Source organism: Battus philenor, unplaced genomic scaffold (assembly GCF_028537555.1).
Source record: "Battus philenor isolate CCGP_79_NKW_IND1 unplaced genomic scaffold, ilBatPhil1.0.hap1 SCAF_3, whole genome shotgun sequence".
Lineage (NCBI taxonomy): Eukaryota > Metazoa > Arthropoda > Insecta > Lepidoptera > Papilionidae > Battus > Battus philenor.
In genome coordinates, this window is record NW_027181693.1 from 5,744,586 (window position 1) to 5,771,380 (window position 26,795).

Consider the following 26,795-nt stretch of genomic DNA (forward strand, 5'->3'; position numbering starts at 1 on the left):
ACTTTAAATGCTATTATTAAATACGAGTAAACACGATTTTATATAAACTTTTGTATAGTTCTTCAAGCAATATACCATTCTTTGGATTAATTTAATTATTCAAAATTACAGTTTATTTTACCATGTTGTTGGCAGATGTACTTATAAACTGTGTTACAACGACCAGATACATTGAAATTCAAAGTATAAACAAAGATAAACTCAATCACATATAAAACTAATATTTATTTATATTACTATGTTTTGGTATGCGTGTGAAGTTTGTTTGCGTGTGTTTTAAGTGTACAAGTTGTACAGAATTTGTGGTTGTGTGACATTATAATATTTGTTTTGGATTACCTTTTTATTCCTTTTGGCATTATATTAAGAGTAATTTATCATGGACTGTACATAAAATTTACCGTCTAATGAAATTGGTTACCATTCGATACCTTCGAAGTGTTGTTCATATATATGAATAAGTAAAAAGATGTAAAGTATTTGTAATTTATTAAGAAGCGGTATTTTTATTCAATTTTAATACATATAGTCCATCTATGTTTTGTTAATGATTTTTATATATGGTTTGTAAATAGTTTTTGATCAAAATAGATCAATCAAGTTGAAGTTAAAATTTTGGTAGAACTGTTTTTAGTTTATGAATTTACAAGATAATAAAAAGATATAACAAAGAAATTACTTTAAATACAACAATTAACAATATAATAAGAATTCAATAAATTTGTATTAATTGGTATTGAAATAAAATCACGTCAATGAAATTTTTCAATAAATTCTTTATTTTTTTATTATTTTGTTCCTTATTCTTTATAAATAGTGGATGTTATATTTAAATTAATGATGTATTATCTGGAAAACAACGGAGAGATTACAGAACTATGACATACGATAACAAATGATGGTAGCACTAAATGAAGAAAATACTAACATCAAATTATAAAATCTTAAAAAATGTACAATTATGAATTTTATTATTAATTACAGAAATATCAAGTAATAGCATGGTTTCACTTAGTATAAATGGTATCACAATCTTAATAACTAATTGAATAAAATTATTCATAAGGAACTTACAGTAGAACATGATATAAGAATCTCTGATAGGAAATAATTAGAAATGATGTACCAAAAACTAACACCAGTTAAAACCTTGACAGTTGGATGACTATCGCGTATTGTGAATGTTCGGTATAAAGTAAGTACACAACCATTAATAATCCATGAATCATATTTATATTAAAAAATTGCCTATACAATATAAAGAAAAATAAAGAGTGGAATTTTAGAACTATAACTGAACTGACAAAAATTATTACTATAATGAACATGGCAACATTTTACATGTATAAAAATATGTTTCTCTTACCGTGAAATACAATTTTATAAATACATTTATACCACTATCAAATTAAAAAAGGCACTGTCGACTACAAACACACTTTGGCAGCAACGTTTCTTGAAAAATTAGAATGACAGTCGTTTATCCAACACCCTCATACATATGAGTTCTCTTTTATACACATATAAAATCACAGAACTTTGCCAATAGTGAAATGTTTGTTGATTGTCACAATACTCATAGGATTATTGTCCTTTTCACAGATACTAAATTTCAAGTGGTCGATTTACGCGTATTTTCATCAACCGATGGTGTAATAATGATATCTCCGGCATTTGATCTACTTCTGGTGACTAGTACCGGTGTTTTCGGTTTCGGTGTTTCAGTCATTTTAATCCGAACACGTCCCATATCTGGGGAATAAACAGGGGCGTACTCTCGCGATGGTGCCAAGAAATCAGCATCAATTATAGGATCTCCATTTATAAGGGGTTGAGACACATCTGAATCAGCATTACCATTTAGTCTTGTGTTATCATCATCGTTTAAAGGTACGAATATATCTTCACTAGATAACGAGTGTGTATCTTTTCTAGAGCTTGGTGAAGCAGGATCAGAATCGAACGATGTTTCTTGTTGTGAATTATGGCTATCCTCAGTTAGATTGTTATCAATAGAGCTACGTTTATTTTGATTCGTATCCCTTGGACTATCTAGTCCATTTCTTTCATCGTGTTTTATGCCATTACCTACATCACCATTATCAGCCTTTTTTTGATAATTTTCATGAGTAGGTACTAACTCATATTTTCCATTCACTTTCTTATCGACAGGATTATTTACAGGAGCAGGCTTACCTAACAAAGATTTATTCATATCTACCATCTCTTTAGATGCCTTTTCTACGTCTCTTTTCTGTTGTCTCAACAGCCGTCTATCTCTGCGTTTCCTCATTTGACCTTTTACAATTGCAAATCCTATTAAACAAACAAGAAGTACGACAATGAGGGCTATGCATACATAAGTTCCTGTTTTATGAGGGGCTACATTTTCGTTACTAGCTGGCACTTGACTAAGAATTTCTGATGCTTGAGTTACGCGGATCTGCTCAGAAACAGTAGTATCGCGTGTTATTTGTGGTGTTATAGCTGCTATAGTTTCAGTTATAATTTCGGCTTGAGTTCTACTATGCCAATCTGCACCACCTTCGTAAATTGATGGAGGCGAAGGTACAGGGAATTCTGATGTTCCTGTGCTAGAATCTTCAAATATTTTGTGAACAGGGCCAGGATTTAAATCTTCATATAAAACTGTTGTGGTCTCTAAAATTTTCTCGGTTGTATCTTCGTATTCCGATGCGTAAAATCCAGAGCCCTCTCCAGATCCTTCCATAGGATCATTAGTAGTTTTTAATTTATCAGCAGGAATTATTTCATCGGTAGCGAACAGATTAGCATAAAGTTTGTTATTTTGCATTGGTTCAATAACATCGCTCATTGTAGTGCTTTCAGCTTCACCAGATCCTTCGATTTCATGTGACGGTGATGATGTCGTTACATGACCCACTTTCATAAACTGTTCGCTGTCATCATCCTCGTTAATATTCGTTCCTTGAATAACTTTACCATCTTCCAAGTCGTTCATTGCTACAAGAGGCATTGATTTTAAAGCAGTTGTTTCTTCACCAACTTTAATTGCATCGATTGGCTGATCACCCATCATCATATCTAGGTAATTATTTTCTACTTTGGCTGATTTACAGATATCTTTCGTTTTTAACTCAAGCCAAGATTGATTACGTAACCTTATAGGACTTGCACATTTAACGTTATCTATAAAAACATTAGCAGCAAGCAAGCGATCACGAGAGATAATATTTCCACATGAACATTCTAGAGGATTACCCTCTAACTCTAAATGTTCTAAACTGACTAGATGCCCTAAGTCAGAGGGCACGTCTTGCAACAGATTGTTAGTTAAATCTAATGAACTAACACTTGTAGGCAAGTGTGTCAAAGACAGCTTTCTTATGCGATTATTGGCTAGATTTAAATGCACTAATTTCTTCGCATTGTGCAAAAATTTATTGAGGTCTGTGATACCATTTGTAGAAAGATCCAATGTAACAATTTCAGTAAGTCGATCCAATTCATGGTTTAACTTTGTTATATTATTATGTGACAGATCAAGAATATTTATATTATGATGCTTTTGGCGAAGCGTAAATTTGTAAAGTTCAGCGAGATTGCTGCAGGTGAGACGATGAAGGCCATCACGGGTTGTATTGCAAACACAACTCTCTGGACAAACTGCCGCTAATATTGGAGCCACTATTAAGGACACCACGAGGACACAGGCAGATCTTCGAAGCCAAAACATTTTTGATGATGTTTCACCACCTGAAATTGAAAAAATTTAAGATTAATGTATTTTGAAAATATAGTACGCTTTATAGATGGTTATAACTTTTCGAAATTACTTTTGTGGAAGAAAAAATAAGCTTGAGTATTATTTAACAAAATGGAGTTATGATAAATTAGAATAGTCAAAGATCGTAATTAGTGGCGAGTACGTAAAGAGTAATAAATAAATAAATAAACTTATAACACCCTTAATAAAATTTGCATGTACTGTATCAAAATATTCATCAAAGTGTGCCGTGTGACTTAGTGGGGTGTACAGTCTATCAATTCTACCTCCTCACTCATTGCTACTGCAGTTAGACGACAATTTGAATCTACGCACTTCCTTTCTCCGGTTACAATACTTGAACATTGATTTAATCGTGTTGTTATTAACATATTACCTATGTTATATTATTTTACGCGAATTACAATTTAAAATTGATTTTATAAATATATACAGTGCGAAAATTATTTAATCATCGTTTACATACATAATATGGTAACATGATTAGATACAGTGTAAAAACTTTTAAGGGTAAATAAATGGGTTGCTTATTTCCTGTTATTTAATTTATGATACTCTGTATAATAAAATCTTTTATTTCAGGAGTACTAAACAATGCAATTATAATATAAAAAGAAAAATCGATTCCAAACTTCGGATTACTATTGAATTTTTCTGCAGACTTTGTACTGCCAAAAGTTATCGGACTGTCGCATTCCCATTGGGTTCCAAAGTGATCACTTCGTACAGGTTAATTGAAAATAGGCTTTAAAGCTTCATATTTTTTTGTGACTTATGGGCTAAATAATTTATAAAAAAATTATATATTCGATATATACGAGTAACGTTAAATTATTCAGCTTGAAGCCTCGAAAAATATTTATTTAAATCGATATGCTTTCTGCTTGTGAGTGGATAAAGCAGTCATATAAATCCAACTTCTATTCCTGTCTTCGTAATGACAACCTCGGTGCACTTGGCCGGCAGTAGCCACCAGAAGTGGTTCAATGTTAGCTCAGCAGGAAGTCGGCTGTTAACCGTTTGTGCAAATGTCGTCACTCCGTCTTCACGGGGGACGTATTGTTTGGGTCCAATTGGAAAATGTTGCGCAATTTTTAACGGACGCGAGCACCTTGATTGATGCTGTAATGTGTTATCACGGACAAAGTCATATATTGCTAAGATCAGAAATGTAATAAAATAATCTTAATTCTCTGATCGACATTTTAACCTGTAGTAAGTATACAATTAACAATCTATGTTTGAAGGATTTTAGTATAAAAAAAAAAACTGAAAAATGATCAATCATTGGCAAAATGTTCGAAGATATAACCTGAGAGATTGTAGTAAGTATGAAACTGGAAAATCGGAAGACGCTGTGCGAGTAGGCCTTCTACTAGGTGGGACGACGACATAGTCAAGGTCACGGGAAGTCATTGGATGTGGGCAGTGCAAAACCGGTCATCGTGGCGATCTTTGAGGGAGGCTATGCCTTGCAGTGGGCGACTATCGGCTAACACAATGATTAAGGTGAAACAGAAATATTACAATCGTCTTGCGAATATACCAGGATAGAGTATGACAATATTTAGCTTCCTATAAAGCATCAGGACAGGAAAACAACGTGTATAAAAGACACAGCATTTAATATTATAAAACGTAACTTTCTCGTCGAATATGATACTTCAACTTGTAACTTATTTAAAGTATATTGTGCTCAAACATACAAATGACTTTTTAAACAGTTCGTTACTTATATATAATCCACCTGATCAAGTAGAAACGGTTCGTAGAAATATGGATTCAGTATATTAAGTAATAAAAATTACCAAAGAAAAATATTGTCAATATTTAATTAAGATGGTAACAAATAATATTTTATTATCATGGCCTTGTTATGATCGAGTCACGAGAGTTCGCCGAGGTAAATTTTAAAAAATTATTTCAACGAAAACAATATAGTTTTCGAACAAGCAACAATAAGATCGATCACATGTGTTGAAAGGGACCTAGCAGTATTAAAACAAGTACAACTTTTTGCACTACTTATCTGTTTGGTCAATTTTAGAAAAGTTCACGAAATATTACGTGATTTTTTTTAGTTCAGTGAGTTTGGTAGTAGTTAGATAATTATATTGGCGATGAGTTAAAATCTGCATTCTTTTTTTTAATATGAAATAACTATTTATCTGCCTTCATTATGTTACATGGGTTATAAAGGTTCATGATATCTTTAACATTTTTGTTTCTCATAACTATCAAATAATGAAAAGTCAGTCTAAAAAAGAAAAAACTAGATTTAATATATCTGATGAAGCAGTAGTCTCGTGAAAAAGTTATAGAGGTATATCCGTGAGCTCATCGGTATAACTTGTAACTTATTTTTTTTATTTTATTAACTTAATTTAGTTTAATAATTATTATTGATTTTAAGTAACAGGACGTCCACTTTTGGATATAGGCCTGTCTCATAAACTTCCAATAGGATCGGTTGAAGCGATTTGAATCCATCGTCTTTCAACGACCTTGATAACCTCACCTATCTGTCTAGTCTGTGTGGACGCTCTGCACTGCTCTTGCCACTCCAAAACATTAAGTTCCCAGCAGCCATCTGTTCTGCGCTCTATGAAGCCAAATGAAGTGCAAAGTCGCAAAATTACACAAATAAAATACTCAAAACTCGTTATAAACGAGGCCAACCGGTGACGAAATAAACCGAATGATTCATTTTGATTACTACAGCAGATTTAGTCTCATTGGCCATGAAAGTGACTAGCAATCGCCTTTGGTTTAGTACTCCTATCACCTTAACAACTTCTACACGATATTTGAAATAAAACTAATAGTTAAATATTCAATGATAACATAAATTTATAGCCAGTAATATTTAACTCAAAGAGCTGTTTGAAACATAGGAAAAAAGTTATTTGTTTTTATAAAGCTACAAAACAAATAAAAGGATAGGGAATATGATAGTTCTTTTTTGTTTGTTTTCGGTAATTGTTGCTTCTTATTATAATTCATCGCTTACGATTCATTTAGGAAATTCAAATAAGGGTACTATTATTCGACATTTTAAGACACCTAACATTTTTTTGTAGCCTACATGCAAATATATATCATAATTAGTAAACCAATCAAAGTACTAAGATTGACATCATCAAAACATGCATTATTCAAAGCAGGTAAAATAACTACTAACTCTGTTAACACGTGTTCACTCATTTTAACTGTTTGTCATCGGCCTTTTAAACGTTTCTTTTTAATCTTTTAGAACTTATTGTTAATTCTATGAACTAATTATATTTTTGACAAGCTTTAGATGTTAAAACAAGTATGCGAACAAGAAAAATATACATGTACAGTACCCGGCGATAAATATTGCACATTGAATTTTGGAAAGAGACATCCGGCTAATTCGGCTTCGGAAATTAGCCGATTGTTTCTTTCGAAAGGTCGATGTGCAATATTCATCGCCGGGTACTGTAGTACTATATATAAAATCTCAAAAACTTTTTACATTATATTTTCACACTACTTTGACATAAGCCTTTTCTGAATCAGATATAATTTTGATCAATTAAAAATGATGTAAGCTTTATTTTAAAATTATTCATTTTAAATTATTTATAATTATTTAACAAAAAAAGAGCTCTGAAGCGCTCCAGGGAGTATAAAACCTCTTTCTAACAAATACCTAAATTTTATAGAAAATAATTCTCTAATTTCTGTCTAGTATAACACGTGTACATACAAGTTATTAGTTCAAATACATGTTAACGTATTAGTAGTTACTCTATTAGAATTTACACCGTTAATGTCAGATTGGATTATTATTCATTTTTAAATGAAAGTAAGATTTATTTCTCAAACGACAAGTCTTATGTGATCGTAAAATTAATGACGGTTACTGACATAATATTGAAGCTATTAGACAATAGGACAATGGAGGAGAGTTCGTGTTCACAGAAATAAATTAGGTTCAGGTAACAATGTAGACATCTGACTTTGTTCTAGTTCATTCAACTTTTGTGTTTTGTGAATAATTAATAAGGGCTTCAAGAATAAGTGCATTTCAAACGAGGTTTTATTTTATGAATAAACTTTATACCTAGTTAACCACCGACCTATTACAAGTCAGTTCCGTGATCGAAAGTAAGATGCTGGAAAGTCGGAAGGTAGTGACCATGTTGAAGGCGCAGTATAGTAAAACTACAGAACTTATTATATGTCTAAAGTCAAGTCTCAAAGTGAAAAATATAAACTAATACGATCATTGTCATAGTTCGATTGCGTTAAGAATTCTGAGCCGCGTTAAAAACTAGCCACTGTGTTGGAGTCATACTTCAACTGGTCACTTTAATTAGGAACAAATTTGATCAGTAACTTGGCATGGCTAGACTGGCTGACAATGATGGTCACCGTTTACCATAAAAATAGAAAGGACTCCATATTATACATTTCTTGAAATTAATAACATATTACTATAATGTGAAAATAACTCTCTCTTTTACAGCTTTCATATTTCCAACATAACTTCTATTCATACATATGCATGTAGGACGACCTATAATATTACGAAACGCTTCTGGTATGCAAATCCAAATATGTTTTCATTCGGGAAATTAATTAAGCCCCCATTATTTTCAATGTATTGTACATAGGAGCGGACTTTTACTTATTCGTTTTCAAAGTATAATTTACTCAATAAATCATGAAAAATAGAAACTTAAAACAATTAGTAATGTAGTATTTCATCGAAGTAAAGGTACTATATTCGTAGACATACCTAATTTATATTTGTAACTTAAAACATATAGTATTGAAAATACATTTCATGGAAAAGACTTAACAACTTATTACCGATTATTATTTATGATTCGATTCGATCAAGTTCAATTTGTACGACGTCAGCAACTGTAACATTAATTGTTCATTGTTTAAAATTATCAAAATACCGTTATATTTCTCTTCAAATTTTTTTTTTAAATTCGTCGTCGAATGGATGACGAGTGTGGATGTCAATTGATTTATTTTTATTAATTCAATATACTACCGCACGGTTCAGATAATTAATGCTTCAGATTATCTTTTCAGAACAGGAATATATATATATATATTATTTTTATATATTTATATATATATATATATTATCACATATATTTTCTAAATGATTTAACATAGTGAGTTCGATATTATATAGGTTTAATTAAATTATGCAGATAACAAGGCTATAACGATGTAACTATAAATAACCTGTCAACACTCACAAATACATGTACACCTAGTCATATAATAAAATTACAAGGTTAGAGTAAAGCGTAATGTGAAATTAGTAATGGAATAACCCAAAGGTTCCTGAGGGACCCCTTGAGGTTAATTACTATAAACAGGTTAAGGTTTAGCGCCTTCGAGACTCCGACACCTCAAACTCTATGAAGTTGTTAATGCACACGGGTATAGAGTATTTTCCCATTACAGAAAAAGTAAAAGCAAATATAAGTCATAGTAAAGCCAATCGCTATCTTCGACAATAACCTCCTTCCTAACAAATTAAAAAAAAATGGCATGTGTTTTTAAAAAAGTATTTAGTGCAAGTTTTCTTTGATACCAATATTACTGTTATAGTTGCGTACTGTATATATTTATAAATATATACTTTATTCGATTAAACACTTGTACGCAATTTTTATTTAAATGTTATTATATATATATAAGCAGCCGTACAATAACACGCATCAAAATTATCATTGACATAAATTCAACTATTAAATTTATTAAAATTGGAATGATGAGAAAAAAATTGTTTTACTGGAAATGCTGATTTCCCTAACCTTTTTTGTTATGTAAATAATTTAAATATAAAAATTTTAATCGTATCATATTATTTTTTTTTATATAATAATATTAATTTAAATTTCAGTAGTAGCATTGAAAAACGTAATTATTTCCGTCTACAATTAAGTAATATTTGAATTTATTAGATTGAATAAGATTCTTTAATCTTTTACAGACAAAACACTTTCTTTCTTTTAAAACACTTGTTTTATTGCATAATTATAATAATTAAATGTAACGTAATTGATTTCGTACCATTAACAAATCTAAATTTTAGCACGAGTGTAATTGCGAAAAAAAATAATACGCGCATTTTTTATTATCACTACACATCGTACGCAAGTTTAATCTATTCTAATTCACGCACTTGAACTTGACGGACGTAAATTTGTTACACGCACTCCATTAGCCAACGCGTGGGTTAAACGCTCAGTAAATTTTCATGAGATTCTAGAACATATCTGGCCTTAGCCGAGCCGTACCGCGTCCACTCGTGTGAAAATAGATTATAACAACTGTTGAATATTATCATAGTTACGTAACAAATTCTATTTACGTTTATATTTCAGTTGATATAATATGTAGCTCCATTTCAATACAAGAAAACCGAGATGGAAAATTTGAAATACAGAAAATCCTTACATATTGGAAATAATTACTTTAATTTTGTAGAATCTTAATCATTTCCTCAAACGTATTCATTTTTATTCATAAATCGATTACTTGAATAATTTATAATCGCGTGTTTCACGAGCGATGCAAAATCGATACGACGAAGACGTAGTGCACTAATTGAAAGTGAAGCTAATTAACAGATATGGTAATGTTTAAAATACATTCGTTGGAAGTAGGTCGTTGCTTGTTTTCGCAGCTTGCCAGCACAATAGGCCTGAAACGGGGTCTTTCTTTCAGTATATTGTGCGATCTGACAGTTTGTAAACAGCGCACCGTGGAAACAATGCTGTTTGATGTCTTCGCTTGAACATAAAGACTGAAGAATTCAAGGACTATTAAGTTTAAGAAACAATTACGTTGCCTTCTACATTATAATTCAGTGATTAATTGTGATTACGGATTAATTATTTATTAGTGAACTGTCTGTACTCTAGTACCCTCATTTCCAGAATGATGAACTTAATTGTGTGGTACACTTTCATTGCATCAAAATTTAACAAAAGGCGGAAAGTTTTTAATTTTTTTTACTTTACGCTATTTTCACGTTTGTTGACATGGATAATAGTTAATAATGAGAGATTTTTATTATAATTTTCCGAAATTAAATAAAAATTCAAATTAACTGCGTTCATTTTACGTACGGCAATCTTAATCTGGAGTCTCTAGGTGATGTGTATACCAATTATATAACACATGATGAGCTATCGAATCCGACTGGTTATTGATGTCAATGCTCACACGCATATAAGTCTTTAAATTTCTCTGAAGCGATAAAACTTTGAATCAAACTCCCCGTACTTTCGCGGTTTAATGTCGGCCGTTTTATGCGACGGCGCGTTTTGTCGTAAAATAGTCATTTCTAACTTAAGATTTCCCGGTCATATTACGACTATAGTTTACAACAGTTACTACGAATAGAATACAGAGTATAGTATTTACCACTGTTATAACAATTATAAACCTCATGTTCAATAATCTGTTATAGAAAACAGCATTTACGTTATATTATATATGTAGAGCAATGCTTGAAAATCTTCGATGACTATTTGCCGAAAGGAAAGATTTGTTAATTTCACTTAAAACAATATAATAAAAGAAAATATTCCATAATAAAAGACTCTGAAAACTTTTAAATCGTCTTTTATATACCAAAGACAATAGCCAAGCAATGATGTAAATGATAAAATAAATTACAACTTTTTAAAATGTTTCGATATGTCACAAAGTGGTATTACACTAACAGTTCATGGCCGTGGCATTAATGGTTGGGTGCGTCTCATTATGTTAATTAGATACCATGTAATAATTAATACAATTACTAACAAAAACAAAATTAAAGTTAAAGTTAAACGAAAACAAAAAGTAACATCACATCAAAATTTGTACAGTAGATACAAATGTTTATTTGTAATCATATACTTACTGGCGTTCTTAAATTTTTAAAATTTTAATTATTGTTTTAGTATCAAATGTTATCAACCAAACATTTTATGTCTTTAAAATATCAGTATGTTATTGGTATATGCAGTCTCAATTTTAGATGATGTGTTTGGACATTTTTAAACAGTGTTTGTTTAAATAACTTCTTTGAACAGATTGTTTTTTAATAACGTAAGAAAAGGTATGTTATTAAACAAAGTAAGATAAATATATATTTATTTTGATAGGTTTTAACACATTTTATGTGTCGTTTAAAGGCATAATTTAAGAGCCTAATAGATTAATCTTTTTTGCTCTATAACCCGATTTCACTTACTTAAAAAGTCATTAGTTTTCATTTCTTGACAAACATAAAAAATCTTTTAAAATTTTAAAAATCTAAAAAAAATATGTAACATAAGAGTAAAAGTGTGATGTATGTTTACGTTAAATATTATTAATAAAATTTTCAATAAAAATAACATTAAAGCGATTTTTAGTAAATTTACTGCAATATGTATTTAAATTTAGGATTTCGAAACAATTAACAGAGATAATACACAAAATTTAAAATAAATCTACTTACGTGAAACACAAATTGGTCATGCAACGACATAAAAAACAAGATGTCTTCAAGTGCTGCATCGAAAGTAAAACGTTACATTTATTTGCGGTCCAAATTCAAGGTGAAGACGACATTGTTCGACACTGGCTGACGGCCAAATAAAATAATTTCGGTAACTAGAACTACTCGGTATTATGCAAAGCTAATTACTGTCGGCCTATAAGTGACTTAATAGTCGTGCCTCTATGGAAATCGTTTGTAATTCAATTATATCGTAAAGATTTACTTATTAAGTAAGATTTTTGCCAGTGGACTATTATTAGCAATCGTTTATATGCCAGAGAAAATGTGTATAGAAAACGGAATAAACTTTACAATACAAAAGTTTAACAAAAACTAATATTTGTATGAGATAGTTTTTTATTAAAAAAATAATACAAATAGATATACGGAATGATTATATAAGTATAAAGGCTGTGTTTAAAAGTGTATATATAGGTTATTTGCTTTCAAATATTCAACCTTATTCGAAAATCGGTGGTTTCAGAAATAATGAATAATGTAACGAAAATATAATAAGTAACGGCGATTTCAAGATGAGGCTTGTAATATATTAAAATTAGTTGTTATTTACTATCTGTACCAATAACCTCTGTACTGACATAAGTTATCAGCTTGTCACATTAAAATAGGAAAATATTAATGTAACATATTTTAGAGTGATCGCTTTACAGGTGATTGAATGAAGGTGAAAAAGCTTTGAAATTTTTTGCTGACAAATAAGCTATTTATTCACCTCTATAAAACTTTAACGCTTATAATCAATCACCCTGTATACTGTTTTATTATAAGATATACGTAAAAGTGTATAAAATTCCGTTATATGACCGTATATTTTTGCCTAATGCACTTGGCCTATTTTATTTAAAATAAATACGGAATATTTATACGAATACGTAATCCTCATATCCGTCGACAAAAATTTGTTTGTGTCATTTATTATTCATTCACAAAACGGGACACGAGCGTCATTCGCACGTCATAGTGATTTTTTGTAAGTCAAAACTGCTAATTCACAGAGACCACTATTAAAAAACATTATTATATGAAGGTAAAAAATATACAGCGGTTTTTTTGTTTCTTTTAGAAACGATAAGAAAAAATATGCAAATCGATTTAACTACCAATTATACATGGTTCAAAGTTTGGAAGATAACTATTTATTGTTTAAATCCCAAGTTTATAACCATTTGGGTTGAATTTTTGTAAAAAATGATACTTTACTGGATTTAAGAAGTGTAAAAAGTACCTGTAAGATCTATAGCTACACGCGTTCGCACACATAGATTGTTTTTGTTCATTTTTTACATTTAAAATTGTATTTTATTTTTCCTTAATAATGTCTTTTTAGGTGCCTTTTACTTTTTTAAAACGATGTGAACACAGTTATGTTAATTCCTTCAATTATCAATATGAAAATGATTAGAGATTCATACTTGCATATTTTGGGACATTTAATATTTAATGTGATCAAATAATGTTGACATTTGAAACTAACGTAAAGTAAGTTTAATTATTTCAATCTGTGGCTCGGCAAATTCTGTGCAAGGAGTCGTAATTTTATTTTGATTACACCCTTTGTTACCCGAGTCGTCGGCTTGTACCAACTATTATAAAATCTTCAGAACAAAAAACAGTACGGAAAATTATTTTAATTTCAACAATTATATTCTACGCCTGTTAAAGTTGAAACCAGATATTAAATTCCAATTTGTTATTATACATAACTGTTCATTTTCTTTTAAGCTACACAGTGATAATACAATTTGATGGTAAGTGATACGTCCTGTGTATAAAAGTGCAGAATACACAGGACTAATATAATATCCTGAGTAACGTCATCACCTTGACACTTGACATCGCTCGACACATGAGGTGGTAAGGAGATACCCTTAATTCATAAATTACACTAGTAATAACCTAAAACCGAAAAATGATAATACAAATGAATCCTAATACTTGCAATGCTTTGTATAAAAGGTAAATGGTCGTAAATGTAAAAAGAAGGAATGCATGGATAGCTCATTTGTCTGAAAAAAGCTTTAAAAACTTTACATTGATTAGCGATCGCCGTGTAGAAAGTAATCACTCGGAATATATAGGTATCAAGCCAAGAGACAGTACAAAGTCTGCATCGATAGTAAGCAATAATTAATTTTGACATGTCGTAACTCGAATTTTGAAAACTATTTTTCGTACTTTATTATCATTACACTATTTATTATTTTTAAAACCAATAGCTTTTGGATAGTGATTAATTTAATAGATTGAACTTATAACCAAAAATCCTCTATAAGTATATTCTAAGTTATGTACAGACGATAACATCAATTATTTATAAAAATAGAAATTTAAAATATTTATCCTACTAAATAACAGTTTCTTTTTAATATAATATTAATTCTGCTGGTTTTCTACCTATTGCCTGCTCAGATTACTGGAATATTACGACCACATAGCGACTAAAAGGCCCGCCAAAACCTCAAGCAACTTACATTGACCGAACGATAGAAAAGTGAGGGTAATTGTCCGAGAGGTTGTACCATCCATCTGTAGTCTCTTAATGCCAATATTCTGTTGAATATTAGTGTCTGTTGATTTATACAGCGTTCCACGATGCCAAAGAAGGAACTAGTCAGCACAACATAATGATGACGGATTTCTTGTCCACGGGATCTCGACCTTCAGCAATGAGCACAACTACACGAAGAAGAGGAGAACTAAAATATCAACAGAATGTGTATCATATAATTTGCTTTTATATAAATGTTTAACCGATGTATATTGAATAAGACCTAGAAACAGTTATCTTAACCCGTTACTGCTGGCTACTTTGTCACTTGACAGCACTATGTACTATAATGTTTATGAATATTTTTTTAAAACTTTACTTTCATTAAATAAAATTTCATTAAGAATAACTATAGACAAACGTAAAAGAGTTAGATATTTTCTTTACATTTTTTATCTATACTATACAAATTTTACAAAAACTATATTTATTATCAAAGGAAATTTTAATAATTCTTGTTTATATTTTTCTTAAAATGGTATTTATTTTACGGAACAAAATTGAATATTGTATTCAATTAATTATTTTCCAAATTTGAATATTTATTGTTTTTGATCGTTTTATTGCATTAAAATTGTAATAAACTATAAAGAAGAGTACAACAAATTCAGTAAATTTTAGTAAATATATAAATGCGTGCTACCCAACAATTTTATAGCGACGTGAAACGTCCGTTGACACACGCCGTGAGCCATTTATTGTCTATAAAATTACAATTTTAATTGTTACTGTGAGAATTATTATAAACTACTAGATAATTTTATCTGTTTAAAGCAGAAACTTGTCTATAATCAATGTATTGAAGTGTATAACCTCGGCGTTACTGATAAGCTGCTAATAATTCTGTTCTTATCTTTCCGACGCAATATTAATATTTATGGATTTATTTTCTCGTGACATATAAAATCAAAAATGTGAATACATTGTATTTGTTATCATCTATCGGAGGATAAACGGGACACGAATGACTTTTAATAAGCCTATCGTTTTATTGAAGAAACGTTGAAAATTTATGTAATTGAATTTGACCTCCTACAAAACATTAGAATTGAGTGTTGTTTTGTATAGCTAAGGTCAGGTATAATTCTCAATAACGGTGGCAGAAATGGTAAGTTACACGTTCGCAATAGAAATGCAATCACAAAAAAGGATATTCAACTCCTCGTTACTAATTTAAAGGAACCTTTTTTTACTAAATGGGACTAAAATAACAAGAAACCGAGAACTTCGCAGAAATGAGTCCGGAGCTATGTTACCAATGCTCGTTATCTTTCACAGATAAGATAGATTAATCCCCATGACGTCAACACATAACGAATACCCTGTACGAATAAAGCTTATATTCGTTAGAAAAAATTGTACACTCTGTTGGAAAATATATATGTTCTTAATTTGCCGAAAAAAGGCACGTTATTGTAAACAAAAAATAATCAAATAAAAATAATTTCTACAGTACATCATTGAAATACTAATTGATATAACCATTAATAATAATATTTTTTTTAGTTAAAAATGATACTAACTTTTATATTAACAGTTCAAAACCAACCAAAGGAAAAGACGAATTTACGTTTGAACGGTAAAAATAAAAAGACAACTCAAAACCATCTCTTACATATTAACAATCATTTTAATTTCTATGTATCAGATCTGGCCCCATGAAACAGTTTACAAAACCAATTAAAAGTAATTATCAAGCTTCGCCTAGGTCACGGTTCGTAGCACTAATAAAAACAAATTAGCAACTGGCCATAAATTATCGACTGCTAGGGTCTAAGCAGGTTATTGACTTTTGTAAGCGCTATTTACAGTAATTTCGATGTCCGGTTATAAATGATCTAGAAAAAGGCCTGCGCATAACATTTGCTGTTAATTGTGGCTTTATTTACAATATTATATTTATGAATATTTAAATGATGTCAATTTGTCAAAATATCAACCAAAAACTTTTCTCTGTTAACTAAGATTACTCTTAACAAGAGTTCACAAAGTATAAAATTTACTAAATTTTGAATACTTTTTTTTATGTTTAAATCAATATTTTGCTATGTGACTTCTCTGATCTTAAAAATATTTTTTTAAAGAATTCATGAAAATCTATGTTAGTCTCTCAGAGACATCGAAGTATTAACTTTAAACAATTAGTGTGATTATTGTAAGAAAAAATATAAATAAATCAATGTATTTAATATTACCTCTGCAGTCTTTTAATTAAGGACATTAACCTGGTCTAAATTAAACATACACATACAGAAGTAAGTCAGATATTATCGCCAAGAGAACTACTACCTTGGTGTTGTTCAGGCTTTTAAGTTATTTATAAAAAAACTTGTTCCGTTCTGATGTCGTGGATTGTCCGTGTTATACGGGATTTCCAAATGACGAAAATTTAAAGTTAATTCTAAATGTATTCAGTACCGCTGCATTACATTATCTATGAGATCACATTTAGGTTTTGGTGTTGGAATTGTTAAATCGTCAAAAATCGTATATATTCAAAAGGTAAAAATTATAAAATTGTAAAGTGTATTTTAATATAAATAATGTCATAAAATAATATCATTCTGCACTCAATTAAGAAAGTAGTCTGGCGTACAATACTGTTGACTGCCGTCAATTTAAAATAATGGGCATTAATTGACGATCGATTGCCTGAATGCACTTTTATTAAAGTCAATTATTTCATCCCTTTTCTCAAATGATTCTTTAGCGTTAAAAAGAAATTGTCAATTTCATCTTAAGAGTATTGGATATTAAACTTTTATTAGTTGCCTTTATTTCAAACGGGCTTATTTCACAACAATGCCGTTAAGAATATAAATGGCCGGTTTGATTAAAAATATATCTAGAATGAATGTACATTAACGTACTTAGCCCACGTTTACGTATCTTTATCAACTTAACCTCGGACTGTGAACTATGACAGAAGTCATAACATATGCTACTATTGTTCTTTTTTAAAAACTGGAAAAACAATAATTACCAGTTAATTTTTCATTATTAGGATATAGTAAAATTCTGTAATAGTTCCCGAATAAGCTCTTGCTAAATGTTTACATAAAACTTAGCTTATAGTTACTTTAGCGTGATATAAATACCTAACCTTAGTAGAGGAAATAGGTTGTAAAGGAAATCAAAACGAGCAGTTCTTTTCAATATTATGATTATTGATTTGTTAATTACAACATTATTATAAATAAGTAGTAATTTATTTTTAATTACTAACCTGATGAAGGACTTTCAATGAATATTACGGCATCCCACTTCTTGCACTTCTGTAACAAATATCATTAATATTAAATTTAATTCAATAAGAATCAACAAGCGTTAAGATATGTGTATAAAAAAATGAGCACCGTCTTTATTATTTTGTTTGCAGCTGCAACTCCATTTTGAAGCTGTAAAAATGTTTAGTTCAAAGACTTTTTATAACAACATCGACGATTACAATGCGGCATTATAGCCGGTTTTAAATCACAATGATTAACCTTCGAACAGCTGTTGGAAGACAGGCGATGGTCCATTATTGACTGTACAGGTAAATGTAATAATACATCGCTTAGTTTTAAATCTTATGGAATTTGATTAAATAAAATTGACACTGCATTATTGGCAAGGTTCAGATATAGCTGTTTTTTATTTCTCATATGTTATTATTAATAATATTACTTGAATAAGTCACAGTAATAATAATGAAACGTAATCTTAGTTTGCTATTTAGGCACTAATATCAGAACATAGGTTATCAGTACAATCGTGCGGTTATTGCTCAGTATCGTTGCGGTCATCCAAGAGGAATGCATATGTTGGAAAATTTTATCACTAAATTCAATTAAACTGGAACAGAGCAGCTCACTATGTCGCACAAAAGTCCTTGTTTTAATTTACTATAAACATCGCAATCTAGAATTGATTTTAAGTACTCCAGTGGTTATGATTGAAGCAACGTTATCTTAATTTAATATGTATTTGTTAGTACAACTGTATGCAGTTCAAGGATTATTATATTCTTGTCTCCATTTACAGGATTTGCTTATAGTTCTACTTGATTATAATCATTCCAGCCGTTTGACCTATACTGTTAGATGGAAGCCTCCCTCAATAGATAACATTAATTTATTTTAATTTTATTTTATCCTCGAAAGTCCTCGAAAAAATTATTCAAGAAATAATAACAAATTAACATTGATAATACGATATAAAACAATGTTTATCTGAAATCTAAGGAAACTGCACGCATTACGTAAAAAAATTAAGTAGTCAGCAAATAAATTATTAAATTATATATAATATAATATAAAATTATAAAATTATTCAAAAGAAAAATTAAAAATTTTCAAAAATCATCTTCGCATTCAGAAAATAACATTTGACAAACACTGCAACATTTACCCTGATACTTTTCTTATGGAGGTTTTAAAATTTTGAAAATTGAATATGCAAGATTTATTTCTCAACTATCCCTTACACATTTTTGTTGTGCAAATAATTTAACGCCTTAAAATTGAAAATAAAATTGAATACCTACAAAAAGACATTATAACCACTCGTGATACTTTTATTTATTTAATTAACCGATACTTGACAGTTAAATGATATTTATTATGTGATAAAAACAGAGTTCAACGTGTCTTCACGTAATCACATTGACGTCAACTGATTCAACGTTGTATTAATGATAAACAAAAAGGTGAATGATGGCGCTCAATAACAACTTCAAACAAATTAAATTTATATTAAAAATATGTAATACTTTAATACCTAATGGTTACAATGTGTACGTACTTCCCTATAAAACCTAGCGAGCGCATGCGCAGTCATTTTTCCTTCTATATTGTTTGCAAAGAACTTTAACCGAAATGGTATCAGGGATAAAATTTTCAACTAACATATCTCTTGCCTTCGTAGATAAAATAAATTCTTACGTCCCCGCCTTAGTCATTTACCTAATAGAGGCGCTGACTTCACTGTTGATATAGCTAAACGTAACGATACCTCGTAACCGACTCCGAAGTTGAATAATTTCAACAAACAAACCAACCAACAATTTTTAAACGTTCAAGGCATATTACACGAGTGTAAAATCGAGTTATGCAACGAGACCGCGATATAATTTAAATCTGTCCGATAAAACATGCGAATGCCCCAAAAAAATAACACTGACTACACAGGCAGTTAAAGTAACGGTTACCCCAAACCGCTGCAAATACCGTATGAGATATAAACTTAAAACGACTTGCTACACGAATTTTGCCAAATTCAGATGTTGTCTGTAAAGAAATATTCATGTGCACTTTGAAACACGTTGTGAAAAAGCAACAAAGTTCTATAGTTGTTATAATAAATAGTCAGTTACTTCAAATACAAATACATATGTTCTAGTTATACGAACATGGTTAACATTACCATAATCTTTAAACTATAAACGTTTTAGACAACTTTTTGAGCTAATTATACGTATGCAATTGTGACATATTTATTAAAGTACAAAATAAAAACGAGTAATCATAATCGAAACGTTTGCGTGAATTTTGACTCGGGAAACCTTATTAAATAAATGTTGCTTTAACGTAATAAGGTAACGCAAAGATAACCATAAAAAACCAAGGACAACGCAAATTTAGGCTTGAACATTGTGATTATTCCTAGGACTATAATTGAATATTGCGTCGCAATGCGCAAATTAAATACGAGTATTACTTCCTGAATGTTTAAATATCACTTTGAACGTAAAACCTACGTGTTTGACATTTTGTTGCACGTTAACAATTGGTGAATTCCTGTTTTGTTTATAAAATATTATCGGCCAAAAGACATCAATGAATAATGTAATAATAATATATTTCTAGTTACTTACATATAAAATATGTAATTGAATAATAAAAGAACGAGAAAGGTTTTGTTGTATTTTTAAAGGAACAAAAAATAAAAGCATATTTCTAAAAGGAAATATCATCTCAAAACTATATTTAAAAATATTTATGCCTTCAAATAACAAATATTACTTAAGTTTTTAAATGCATGCGCCTCACCTTCTCTGGAAATGAAGTGAATATTTTAAGCAATAAGCTAAATTTATAAATTATTTAAATGTTTACACAAGTTATTTCAAAAGAGTCATCATTATAGGTCCATAGGATAGAATACGATCTGAATTATAGTTAGAATCATTATGGTGTCTTCCCGAAAATAAATAGCGAAAATTGTGCAAAGATTGCTTTACAATTCGTAATGAGTAGATTTATTTATCACTTAAAAGAAAGAAGACTAAAACACGTAACAGACGTTTATAAATAATATCAATGACAATCAAAACTTTGCTAATGAAAATCACAGGGATCGTGAATGACATATTTTAAATGTACAAATTTTCACTTATGAACTGAAAATATTGTAAATTGCAAATCCTATTTGATAAAGCCGCTTATTTTTGTATATTGGAATTCAATAAGCGATTACATATTGTAAATGTTTTGCAATTATTTGGTAATATTGAATATTAATTACGCGAACCTGAGAAATATTTATAATTATTATTATTGAGGCAAGATTATATTGGTTCGTATTTATTGAAGTAAATGTTATAAGTAGGAAAGGAATTAATAACATCAGCGGCTATCTACTTTTACGCATAAGTGCGTAAATTACATGCAAGCGAATGTAACCTCATCTGGCTAGCAATCATTTGATTGCACACCAGAATCGTGGGAACCGAGTTCTGTCGACAGAGCCATTACAGTTCCAGTAAAGCAAAAAATTTACAGTCCTACATTTACACATGTTTCTTAGTTTTTTTTTATAATAATAGCATTATTTTAAAGAGTATAATGTGATCTTAGCGCCGATTACTCTGTAAATAAACTATTATTAATAATTACTGATGAATTTATTAATAACATTATTGCTGTATTACTATTAATTGGAAAGTATTAACTGATAAAAGTGTTTGTCGAAGAGCAAGGTCGGGCCGGTCAACGATTTATTGCTTTACCGTACAAAGTACACAGAATGTCAGTTACAACTTCACTTATCCCAAGTCTGCGAATGCAACTTTAACTTCATATGTAAATTTACTTCAGAAACAATAAATGTGTTTAATACTTGGAAATTGAGAGGCGTATGGGCGTGTAGGCGATATGAATCATATTTGTTTTAAATGACACTCCGCACTTATTTTAAGTAGAAATCGCAAATGTGAAATCACTGATATTTTTTGAACGAATTCGACAAATAAAACGAATGAACAACTCAAGGCAAAATATTACGAAACATATGCAAATCGAACTGCCACGCATCGTGTTATATAATTCCACGTCATTAAGTAACTAAAAGGAGTCCAACGAAATTAGTCTAATGGATATAAATATAAATCAATTGATCCGAGCATAAAGCGGAATCGAAATGAACCGAGAAGTCTCAACGGTTCAAAAATTGAAATACGGAGAAAAACATGCGGACAAAAAAAGGTCGCCCCTAATGCCGTTGGACGGAAAGGCGAAGTACAAAGGGCCTCCGTGTCGGAGGTCTTGTAAACAGTCTGTGAAGGAAACGGTTTTTTGTACGATATAGAAATGTATTGGGCGTCGGTTCGTCGGACGCAGGTAAGAATCTCTTTAATGCCCGGATTACTCTATTCATACTCGGTTTTATCGTAGCTATTACGAACACAAACGTTGCTATCTCCTCGATGTTTGCACAAATATGGCCTTAGAGCTCGCATACGTGTTACAGTATGTCACGAATTCGTTCGCATGTTTTCTTTCCGATTCGTTTATCTTTAAATTACTGTGCACATGACAGTTTTTTAAGCTTAGGGATTACTTTAAATATTTTTTTTACATACGAGACATGAATAAACATAAAAAATCACAGAGCACAGAGTAATACATTTTTTAGGAAATTATGTAATTTTACCCTTATTAGCAAATAAGAAAGAAAAACAAGTTTAATTATTATAACGAATTTAAAGATTCTTACATTAAAATAATCTGTGTCAAGTTTCCGTTTTTCTTACTTTTTAGTAGTTTAAATTATTTTTATAGATTGAGCGCTAGTTGACATTGAATATTTGGCTCGTGACCTTGGCGTGATGTCATTCCCAACACGTGACGATTTCTCAAAAGGTGAACCCTAACGATTACAGAGTGTTATTATGCATCGCCCCCCATGCTCAGTGAATACGCTTAGGATCAGACAGGTCAACAGTGTTTAGAAGCAACGAGCTCTTTAATATTTAACACGTCAAAAGCGCTGGCTTAACGTTTTTTTTTCTGATTGCGTCTGACGCTTTAAATGCACACTTAGAAACGTGTTTAGGAAGAATAACTTGAAGTTATTTAATTTTTATTTATTGTGTCGATGAATACTTAAAGCGTTTTGATCAAAGGTTGAATGTAAATAAATGATGTCCTTGTAAGAAAAATACAAAAGATTGAGTCCTAGTTTGTTCAACAAAATGACTAAGACTTGATGTCATTGCAGTATTATACTATGACACATGCAATTTATAACTTTACTAACTATATTATTTTTTTAAAAAAGAACGAACTTTGGTTACAATCGGCACAGTATCAATGTTTACATACTCGTACATTGTAGTGTCTATTAAAGTAAATAATGAAAAACCTAATTGTTATTTTGAAATTCGTGGCCTGAAAATATTGTATGAAATTAACCATGGACCCTAAGTTCCTTGGATGATTGTTCCTACGAACTTTTTCCAAAAAAGGGTACAAGAGTCGTTTAAGTTACCCAATGAAAGTTTTTTTTTTCTAAATTCTAATTCTTTGAGAAAAGGAATACAATCTCCAAATGAATGTTTCTACTAAATGGCACATGTAATGTGCTAAATAATTTATCATATGTAAAATAATCAGCCAATTAATCATCGCAATGCGTGCCAAACCCAACACAACGTTGCAAAGTTTTACATTATTTGTTCGACCAGCCGTTACAATTATGTCAATCACGTATCGATTTACTGAAGCAATGCAAACAAAGTGATCGGGTAACTTCAATTAACCACAACACCCAAGAATGAACAAATTACCTTAATCGATAAAAGGCTTAAACTTTAAAAAGGTATTTTTAGATTAAAAGATTAAAATCGCTTTGTTTTATTACCACCCACAAATGTATCCTATAACAACTAAATCATTAAGTGTATTATTAATAAGTTAATAAATAATAATTTAAGAAGATAGTTCGTTGATTCCAATTAGATTAAATAGTAACTGATGTCAACGTGCCAAAAATAAAATTTCGATACGTCTCAACTTGTTTTACATCTTTTTGACAAAAATATCAGAACAGGTATTTTTAAATCTTTTAGTAGATTAGTATTTGCATAGGTTACGTTTACACTGACGCCTCGTTGCAGAAACGAGAATGACTCGATACACCCGCGTATGCATATTCGCCAGATGGTCACGGTGAATGACACGGCGGGGAAAATTGCGCGGACGCAAACCGGACTTGGCGACAGTCGGCGTGTCTAGCAGACGATCTGGTGTCGGGAGACGGTAGAATGGCACTTCACTAGTCATTAGCCAAGTCGGCGTGCGTCGGTATTTCTAGATTTACCTGTAAAACATATACCGGACTACTTGCGGTGAGAAGTAATCTAGACAAAGATAATGGTCATTTTATGGCTAGCTAACCGCACTGCGAGGTGAGGGAACGGGATAATGAGCTGTGTGGGCCTGGAACCGATTAGACTTTACGGCGAATGATTTAGCCGTTGCTATATATGTACAACTGAACAACCTGCAATCATTTTAAAGTTATATTCGAACGCAATGCTTTGTTGTGGACACTGGTAGTGTTGCCTCGACACCATTTGCATTTCGAATATTGTCATTATCACAGACTCAAAAAAACACATTACACAATTCAATTTAAAATATGTTTATTCGAGTAATCATTTATATGCACTTTTGAATCGTCGATTATTTTAACATTATAACCAGTAAACTACCACCGGCCCGAAATGCTATTCTGCTGAGAAGAGCCAGCCAGAAACGCAACAATTGCTCGTTTTGAAATAAATTTTAGAAAATTTGTGTGTATTAAATGTATAATATCCAGCCATTATATGAGTCAAATAAAGGAAAAACTCTTAAGTGATGCAATAAGATTTATTCGATAATATACTATTTAGTAGCTTAAGATTAAAAACAGAAAGAATAAAGTCCAAAGTTTCTTGTTGAATCAATTTACGACAATTTTTTCTTTTTAATACTAGTTAAGCCGGCAGACTGTACTGCCAAAAGTTATTGACCTATTGCATTTAAATATAAAAAAGAGAAGACCTTATGATAAATTTTGTGATTGACATAATGCCAGATGCCTCTTTTAAACGACAATTTAATATTGCAACGCGACGAGAAAAATGTGCGCGAAATTCATGTCTGACTGTCTAATGCGCAGTTTTAGTAAAACTGCCACAAAATTTTAGGAAAGTTATAAAGTTGAATAAAATCAGCAAAACCGTTCGCACTTATAGCTTGTCCAAGGGGAAATAGTGATTTATTTTTATAAATACAGATAATGCTGTACATATAATATGTAGGCAGTAGTATCATAGTGATTAATAAAAAACATTTACTTCGTAAAACACATATCAAATATGGTGAAAATAAAACAATATAAATAGTCCAAATGAGTTCTACGTTCGTGTCATGTATGTGTAAAAAATAGAAAAAAAAAGAATGTCAGATAGTTGTTTAAATTTTAATTTACATTCACAATAGTCAAAAAAAGTAAAATTCCATAATAGAAATAATTAAATATTTTACTAATAATAGTATACAATTTAAATTAATAATTTATCATTTCAAATATTGTCAAGAAACAGTTTCATAGATGTACAATGATGAATACGAACGTGAATAACCTTAAACTTCTGAAAACATAGCCCCATATATATTCGAGTTGTGCAATTCTTATAGTTACAAATAAAACTTTATATCAATCATTATCATCTCATCCGTCGTACGTCCCCAGTTCGACCAGTCCCAGCCTTCCCATTGATTTTCAATAGCTAATTACGATATTTCAATATTATGGCAGCGATCTGCATCCGGTATCTTTCGAAGCTTATGCCCAAAGAAGATGAAATAGTATATAAACTTATCTCTTATCTCTATATATAAAGTAACTTGTTTTAAATCAAGGAATAGTTAGCAGAGTGATCGCGTTTGTAAGTAGCAGACATCCGTTCGTTTTGTGGTAAACAGTGAAAATAAACCGTTCACGGAAATCGCAGCTTTACTACATGCAACACGTTAGACTGACAGTCTTAAAGTGCTATTGAGGCTAAAGAAACAATGAACTATCTATTTATATATTTTAAGTTGCTTACTGGAATATTTACAACGTTGTTTTGGCTGACCTTTTCCTATCAACATTAGGAGAGGAAAAAGATGTGTCGTTAATGGAAAAGATCTGAAAGCTAAGCCGGAGTTGAAACAACGAAACAACGATATTAACAAAAATAGAAGCCCAGTAGAGTTCTAGCCACAGCAAACACTGGATTGAATACATATTTAGGACGCCAAATTTTTACATATTTAATATTCTTAGTCTTCTTAAGCTTCATTCGGATTATTATTGGTTGTCACCAAGTGTTTTTACCTGTGAGTAGTTTTGACTCTAAACATACAGTAATAAAAATTAAGTTATATACATACATATATATATATATATATATATATATATATATAAATATATATATATATATTGTACAGAGCATACATTTATACAATAAAATTATTAGGAAGTTTTAACCTTATTATCTAAAAGCTAGGAAACCAATACCTTTTTAGGAGTCTCATAATCCCATAATCTTGTTAGGAAGAAGTGGTATGTTATTGAACAGGTCAATGTCAATCGGTCCAACCACGGCGTTTAGCTTCCTT

At 30.5% G+C, this 26,795-nt stretch overlaps 1 protein-coding gene across 1 annotated transcript in view; it reads right to left on the minus strand.

Annotated features, from left to right (window-relative positions):
* Positions 1-796: 796 nt before the first annotated feature.
* The window catches only part of wdp (windpipe), a 38,359-nt gene continuing 12,360 nt past the window's right edge, over positions 797-26,795 (minus strand). The window contains exons 2-3 of the mRNA XM_068770847.1: positions 18,104-18,152; positions 797-3,738 (exon numbers count right to left, since the gene is read on the minus strand). Coding sequence (XP_068626948.1) covers positions 1,613-3,718 — 2,106 coding nt within the window. The 5' untranslated portion in view covers positions 3,719-3,738; positions 18,104-18,152 and the 3' untranslated portion in view covers positions 797-1,612. The remainder of the gene's footprint in view (positions 3,739-18,103; positions 18,153-26,795) is intronic.